This window comes from Varroa jacobsoni, unplaced genomic scaffold (assembly GCF_002532875.2).
Source record: "Varroa jacobsoni isolate VJ856 unplaced genomic scaffold, vjacob_1.0 scaffold_881, whole genome shotgun sequence".
NCBI classification, from domain to species: Eukaryota; Metazoa; Arthropoda; class Arachnida; order Mesostigmata; family Varroidae; genus Varroa; species Varroa jacobsoni.
In genome coordinates this window covers 259,526-267,946 of record NW_019213783.1, presented here as the reverse complement: position 1 = coordinate 267,946, position 8,421 = coordinate 259,526, and the positions used below count along the sequence as shown (strand labels likewise).

Genomic DNA, 8,421 nt, shown 5'->3' with positions numbered 1-8,421 from the left:
ATAAGTTCTTAGAACGCTTCGCACGAGGAACTCAGTAGACTCCGCTCTTTAGATCGCAATATATTATGCGACGATTTCTAAAGAGCAACACTGGACAATCCTAATTTGAGCTGCAATAATTTTCACAACTATTGATGCTGCAGCGATACATTCAGGTCGTGATTTTTTAATCATGGTCGTAATTAATAATGTACAAATGCAATATTACTACGTCTCGATCTTGTGAAACCTTTATTTGCATGTGAGACGACCAGAATGAAAAGCATTTGACTAAAGCTTTTCTGTTCTAGAAGTAAAAAGATCGTATAGATTGATAGCAAATTTTCAAGTTTTTTATAGCTTTTTCGACACGCGAATTGCAGCCTGCACTCTGCTCAGGCTTCTTCACAATGCTAGGCTAGAGAAGACTATAATTACATATGATGAACATGTGTACAGAATAGCGACCGGAAAACAAAAGGATATATTATCGAAAATATTTTGTGTCAGTTTGCCTAATGGGCGATGTTAATTCATTACATAACAGTAAGTATAAACACATGTCAAGTCTCCGATCAAACCGATAAACCGTCTAACAGGCCGTATCCGACAGATTTTGGGTCGATTTACTTAGTTAGTAAACTAATCAGTAGGGTAATGTAGGGCGCCAGATATAATAAGAGTGAGCAGTTTTATACTACAACAAGTGCCACTGCAGTTCTGATTAGATTGGAAGCCTAAATAGCAGAACACCTCATGCACTATACACCTTATTCGGCATCTTTTGGTGTGTCCCCTAAAGCTCCACTGAGCCTTCTGTAAGCCTGTACATGCCACGGATGTTAATCGCGAGGAAGTTTGTTTATTTGTGCTATTCACGTTTTACATGGAACCAATTGATACGTTCAATCAACAAGAAAATAAAAACATTCTCCTACTACTACGCGTGTTAGAATTGAGTTACCAATGACCTATGGAGTTTCTGTCGAAAGAGTCATTCTGCACTACATCCAAATTGCTTCGTATGCGCAATCAAAGTTTGTCGTACGCAAATAGAACTTGTTATATAACTGGCTATATAAGATCAGTGTAATAATGTAAACAAATTTTATGTCACGTATATGCCTCAACGCGTAACACTTCCAAGGGCATTTGTTTGGGCGTATATATATATATATATATTGACCCAAATTTTTATATATATGTAGCAAATTGAGTTACCCGTGAATTGAAGCTACCCGTGACGACAGATGAACCGAATTTTTTTGCCAATTCATCCACTATGCTGTTCTACTTCTAGCCAAGTAAACAGTTACCTGAAGTGATCGATTAGTGAAGTTAATATTCATAACATCCTTTACGTTTAATATTATATTGTGATATTTCGGTACCAAATACGTCGTTGCGAAATTAAAGTGGTATTTTCCAAACACTGTTTTTTTTGAAAGAGAAAAAATACTAGATTGCTCGAAAATGCTCGACATGGTTACCGCTTACAAAGTTTATAACAATAATTAAATTGCGATTCATTTTACATAAATCGGTAATTTGAGATATATGTACATTAATAATGCCAAAAAAGTACGGCTAGAGTCTGTCATAGAGTGCGGAGAGTGGCATTGACAGGGAGATGCATGGCAACCTGAATTCGTGTGTATTCATAGGAAAAAGGTGCTGAAAAAATAGTAGTAGTTAGGATGGAAAATTTTTCTCTACTATTTATTTAGAAAGCTGGCCTTTCCGAAATGGTGACTCAGGACTTTTTATCAAGATTTCCTAGCGACCGGAATGAATCAGAACCTGCTTATACCTGAAATGACCTTTGTAGCTCGGCGGCACAATGTATTCATCGACGGAGCCAATGTCCTTGACTAGTGAAACCTAATTCTGATCCATGCTAAGCCAGCAGACTTAGTAGCACTCTCATTTCCCCTGCCGCCCCATTTACGTCGTCACCGCGGTGACGATTCCAGAGAAAAGCTATATAAAACTTCAGGTTAAATTTTACTATCCGGCTAAAACAAGCGTTCATTCTTTGGCGTTGCTTGACTGGAGCTCAACATATCACGTACCGTATGTAATGTGCTTCTTTCATAAATAGCCGATTAAACAATACGGATTCGATAATGCAGAACGTATGGCCTAAGCTTGTCCGGCTGATTTTCATATTAAAGTGATACATTGAACCACTGCAGGAAATTTAAGGACTGAGAGATTATCAATGGGATATATATATATATATATATATATATATATATATATATACATTTCCTGTGTCAGTGTTATTGTATTTGTTGTATCAATTATCCGATTAAAAACACAGTGGTGTATATGGGTGTGTGTATTTGAAGAAAATAAAAAATTTACTAACACTTTCCATTTTATCAGAAAGTTGCGTAAGAAAGTATCGACTCGTAAAGCTTGTTGAACTAGCTAAAGAGCCTTATGCTTAATTTATTTTGGGAAATGCAGAGGAACCACATTAGTTGTCATCTGTCGAAAGGATGCGTTAGGTCGGGAGAAAGACACTCGAAAAACCCGCAGAAAAAGACACTGTTTAGTTCGCTACCCGTCTTGCACTGTTTAAAGTTCGTAAATAAAGCAAGTTTTCTGGTACGACTATGTTTGAAAAAAAACCGGCGCACTAGATTGTTATTATTGAATACATTGTGGAAAAGCTACGTAATCGTTCTATGAATTACGAGAGATTTTGTTTCCGGCAGGCTCACTATTCCTAGAGTTGCCAGCCCCACTTCATTGCCTACCTAGATCCCGTCTTATCGTACTAGTTGACGCTAAACTCAAGCATGAATACAAATACTTTCCTCTCTTGTAATTCTAGCAATTCGTTATATGGTGCGGGCAAAAAGGCGGGGGTATAGGCTGACAAAGGTAGGTTTAGGTCCAGCAGCAAAAAGGGTTGACTTGGTACCTTAAATCGAATCTACTGTGGACTCCTTGAACCATAATCTTAAACACATGCTTATATAGAAGAAAAAATAAAGCCAACAGACTAGTAAGCTAACTAAAGCTATGTGCATCATTTCTATTTACTACCTAACTATTTCAGGAAACCAAATATGGGGCCGAAGCAAGCAGAAGCAAAGAAATTGGCGGCGGCTTTGGAATTTCCGTTAGTACACCCCTAAACCAGGAAACGTGCATCGAGGATAGATCGAAAACGGTCTTTGACTGGGTCCGTTTTGTTTCTGTTACATTGTTACAAAGCGGTAGTTTTTTTTAGCAGTAACCCCATATTACTCGAAGTATCTTCATACAAGCACGGGTTAAGTTATTTGTTAAATAAAAAACTGAGCTACCCGATATAAGTATTGTGCCTATACAGTATAGACTTTATGCTTTAACTTTATAGATATAGACAAAATTAACATGTTATTTCGGCATGATTATTGTCTTATCGGGTAGTCCTGTCAAATCAAAAAGCCCAAAGTAAGCGTATTATCAATTGTAGGAAGTGCATTGCATTAGATTAATTCATGGTCTATTCAAACGTGTTGTACAACTGAAGCTATTTTAAGTTATTATTATAAGAACGTGGCTTTCTGCCAAGATCGCAGTTTCAATGTATCTTTTAGAAGTTTGCTTTTAGAAGCTGCGTATGTATACAGAGCGATCTATCTATATTATTATTATCAAGTAAAGCTTAGTAAATATATACCATGATAGGTTGCTTTATGTTTCGTCGTGTGTCATAAATAAAATACTTTTTCAAATTTCGTTTTTATGTAGCTAATCAAAGCTACATTGTACGATATCGATGACCCTCTTTTGATGAAGTCCGATCAACAGTTTTCTAGGATACTTTATTAGAAGATACGTAAGATTAACGCCACGCTTAGTTTTAGCGCACCTTATATACAACCAGTCATGTTTATACATATAGATTAGCTTAAAATTGCCTGTTTTTTTTTGGTGTTTGGTCCACTGCAGTAGAACCTGAGCCAAACATTGCCGCTGTTCTGCGCTGTTAGCGGCCGTGCGAGTGTACCATTGCTTTTCACTCAACTTGGTACAACCTTTTGTATCCGCAGAAAATCCATTCGTATAGCTGCAGGCTACCTTCTACAATATCACACCAGCGGAAACTGAGCTACAAAATTATCTACTTTTTTTCCTAATTTATTTCTTCTTGCCTAATTCCCTACACTCGTTAGGGCAATAGGGGACCGCCAGCCAAACTGGGACAAACCCCGGGCTAGTTACTAACATATCTGTAATTTTTCTTTATTAATTAAAAGCTAGTGTTATAAATATTTCTTCTATTTATTGCGTATAGGCAAAGGAAGGCAATGTGGAGTATGTTGAAAAATTGTTAGATACCGACAGTTTGCCCGTCGACGAAGACGGTCTTACACCTTTGCATTGGGCTTGCGACAGAGGGCATCTAGCATTAGTAGAGGCACTTCTCAAAAGGTTTCCCGATCGAATCAACGTCACGGATCCGGCTCAGCAGACACCACTGCATTACGGTGAGTGAGCCAATTGTTGCTATATTTATATTTCTAAGGTAATGCTTTATTTTAGGCGAGTGACAAACTTGAGTGACCGAAAAAAAACCAGATAGTCCATTTCGGCTAAATGCCTATACTAGACAGACTCCATTCTAAAGGAATAAGAACTTCCTTTTTTTTAAAGAAGAAGAGTACAATTGGCATCTGCTCTATCACATCGTCAAAACGACATATATCACAACATATCGTGTTGACGATGCGAACCAACGTCTAAAAAGCTAATATTCGTTATCGATACGCTCATAGGAGCCCCTGTGATGAATATAAGACGAAAGCACTTCCACTTGTTTTGTGACAAAGGTGTATGTCGGGTATTACACGTTAAAATCTTGTGATGGAGAAAAATCTCAGCAAAAAATGCCTTTGCTGTCACTCTCGGATGATACCTGATAGTTACATCTATCCTTCAGCATCCTATTGCAGTCATTCCGAAGTTGTTGCTTTGTTGATGAAGAGTGGAGCAGACCCCACCCTTAAGGACGAAGATGGAGTCGACTGCGTCGCTGACGTCGAGCAAATCCTTAAGGCGCTTGAAAAAACCTGACAACTGCTAGTCGACCCAGGACCGCCGACGGCGCAACAGGTGCACATATGGGCGCCCTGCGCGTACGATTTCTTCTTTTTCTGTCGAGATCTTTTAATACCCTATAACATAAAATCGTTTTTCATTCGACGCCGACAAAAAAAAAAACTAGAAACGTTCGCTTTCTGACGCAAACTAAATGATGTTGTTTTAGTTATAACACAACGTTTCAATATGAAAGATAGAAGTTACCTACGGAAAGCACTAAGAAACCAAAGATGAGGCAATTGTTTCCGCAGCATACGCGGTCCGAAACTGTCTATTTTATCTGCACGTATAAAAGATTCTCGACGACTATTTAGTATACAGCTCAGATGAAATTATCAAAGCACGACCGCATATATAAATATCGGCCAACTAGTGATTCGCAGAAGCGTCACACGCGGCAGGGTCCAAAAAAACTAAAGTACTTATAAGGCTTATGGGTACCAACAGAAGCCATCGTTAACACGTTGCCCCATCTGCTGTGACGTTTCATGCAGTGCGAGATAAGCCAATGGTAATGGAGAATTAATTATTGCATCCATGTGTGGTATTGGTGTTCTGTAAAGATTTTGTTAACAATTAGCAAAAGAGTATTGTGAATCATTGAAATTAAAGACTATGTTTTTTGTTTCGCAAACGCGCCGGGTATATAAAGGTGCAGTCCCGTAACATCAAATACTTGACTCGTAATTTAGCCGATTCTCGTATAAATGGCCTAGTTTACCCAAAAGATATGCGTAGACTAGACGTAAATCACTGTCAAGTTAGAAATCTCTGAACGTATCCTAGTTAGGTTCGTTGGTTTAAGCCATACAGAGACTAACATGGACTGTGTTGTTTTATGAAAAAATATATTCGAAATTTACTTCCTTATAGCAGTTCGACCCTATTTTATAATCGTAAACGGAGTGATTTAAACCAGGAAGAACTGTCGGTATCGCACTGCATATGTGACAACCATTTGCTCACTAGGTCTCGTCTGGTTCCCATATCGACTAATTATTATTGTTTTGGAGTAAGTTAATTTCGCTAGTCCTAGTGGTTCGTATCAGCCTATTACCTAATAATCATAACTATTTATTAATATGCCCGTTGCTGCTGGCGTTTTGGTCAGTTGCTCAACGTAGAACTTGCATGATATTGCCATTACAGTATAACAGGATTACTTGGGCTTTTATTTACTCTGAGAAGATTTTACTATTTTGTTAAGTGAGTAGATAGGGCCTGGTCGGCTAATTATTTCAGCCAGTTGCAATTGGTATATTCCAGACTCGGTTTCCTCATGCGGCAATTTTAACGAAGTGTAGTTACAGCGGTTCACTATGCATTAATTGATTTCTACCCCTGAACCTAACAGACCGTAACAGGTCTTTTTCATTGTTTACAATATGTCGTAGTTTTTATTAAACTATGGCGAACATCTTTAGAATCACAGGCAGGCAAAATGAAAGGAATTTACCATTCGAAAGCTTTATTCGCTATTGTGGTAGTAGTAGTAGTAGTGGTCGTAGTAGTAGAGTTCTTACTGAGTCGGATCTTAATCCCGCGTAGCCAGGTTGTGACACAGCAGTAAACCAACTCGGAAGAACGCTTCTCTCTGGCAACGAGAGAAGGCACAATTGCGGAGAGGGTGGGCCTTAGCTCGAGCTAGAGTTGATTTCTCATATATTAAGTGAGTTTGTGGTTCTGATAGTCGTAGCACGGGCAGTTTGTCCAGAGACCGAGGTCATTCGACGGAAACCGCCAAGCGAACTTTGCAGCCATCCAACTATCATTTCGCAGTGCATCGATTGTAGAGCAATCATATTGACTTACGTTGCGTATGTATTAGATCGCGTAACTAATATCGCTAGCAAAAGTTAACTGCTGCGATGGATATTTGTGAACCTATCGATATGACGATCAACGAGGATGCGAGCAGTTATTGCCAGATCGGCATGCAGTCTTCAGAGCATGATAGACATTGCGCTGGTAACTTCCGGATCGACGAGTCAGTTTCCTTAGTTAAAGAAACTTCTTTTTTGTTTAGCAGATATCATGAGGACTACCGAGATACAAACACGAAAGTTGCACGATGGCGTGAGATTGGTTCCGAAGCGAAGAAAAAGTGGATTAGCGTCCGAGATCGGTACAAGCAAATTCTTAACAAAACTCTCGAACACTTACAGTCAAACAAAGTGTATTAACCCACTTGGAAATTCTACTATATGCTTCACGATACGCTTCTTCCAAACTACTGTGAGGAACTGGCGTTAGGCCCGGTTCCCTTTAAGCCTGTTTCAGCTATTCCTGTTGCTTGCGTCCCAGTAAACAGCCTGAGATCGTACTTACAAGGCTCCAAAAGGAAAGCTATGGACGATCTGGCTCGCCAGCCGAAGAAACAGCAGTGTTGGGATTCTCCTGATGATACCAATGGTGACCCAGGCCCTGTGGACAAACTTATCAATACCATGAAAGTAAAAACGCAAAATCTAGACGCCGTTCAGCAAAAACTTGCGAAAGACCGAATCGCTGGGACGCTACGAGAACTGGAAAAAAAGTCCAACCCCACTGCAAGATGAGCAATAGTCAGAATGACATGTTCTCGTAAAGAAGGCGTGTAAGAGTTTTGTACATACCATTGCTTGCCTAGTGTATATATTTGATGGCAAGCTACTTAAATAAATAAAAGCATAAAAAATAAATAAAGCAATGTAACATAAAATCGCTATTTTATTGTAAATGTAATTTAGTTATTAGCTACCATATTCCTCGTTTTATTAGACAGTTTGGGTTAGTTCACGGTCCGATTTTCGTCATAAACATTCGGACGGCGCAATCATATAGCCGCATTTAGATCGAGGGACGGTTTTTCCGTGAGCGTTCCTAGCTTGCTGTATGCAACTGAGAAGGGATTGTAGCCCAGATACACACGTTTTACCTCATAGCTTCGCGCACCTGTTGTGGTTCAAACTTGTGTGGCTACTGAAAGCAACTGAAGCAAAGTTACAACTTTTTACACAGACCAAACAAGATTCTAATATCGATTTTTTTCTCGCCGTTTAACGGGTATAGATTTATGCGTTAAAATCGGGCGACATGGTTTGAATTAACCTGTATTCAATGCACTATTGGAATCTTCAGCATATATTGGCAGCGAAGGCATAGGCCTAATGTAAGCTTCTTTTAGGTAAGGTTCTGAAGTAATGCTTAGTCTCAGTTTCGGACGTTCGTTCGTATACATGAAAGTATACTATAAATCTTCCCGGCCTAAGAAATTTTAAGAACAAAGTGATAAACCATGCCGATATTTTATAACGCCCCTGTTTGCCGTAAGACACGAACTATTGTTTCTTATTAAAA

General features: G+C 39.0%; 1 protein-coding gene across 6 annotated transcripts in view; it reads left to right on the top strand.

Annotated features, from left to right (window-relative positions):
- The window catches only part of LOC111264613 (acyl-CoA-binding domain-containing protein 6), an 11,796-nt gene extending 4,013 nt beyond the window's left edge, over window positions 1-7,783 (top strand). For 3 of the 6 annotated variants that reach the window (XM_022840667.2, XM_022840666.2, XM_022840668.2), the window contains exons 5-7: window positions 3,050-3,175; window positions 4,277-4,469; window positions 7,112-7,783. In XM_022840667.2, coding sequence (XP_022696402.1) covers window positions 3,050-3,175; window positions 4,277-4,469; window positions 7,112-7,335 — 543 coding nt within the window. In that variant the 3' untranslated portion in view covers window positions 7,336-7,783. Of the gene's footprint in view, window positions 1-3,049; window positions 3,176-4,276; window positions 4,470-4,811; window positions 4,901-4,921; window positions 5,955-7,111 lie in introns of those variants that run through there. The other 3 variants (XM_022840670.2, XM_022840669.2, XM_022840671.2) reach the window with 3 other exon arrangements.
- Window positions 7,784-8,421: the final 638 nt, after the last annotated feature.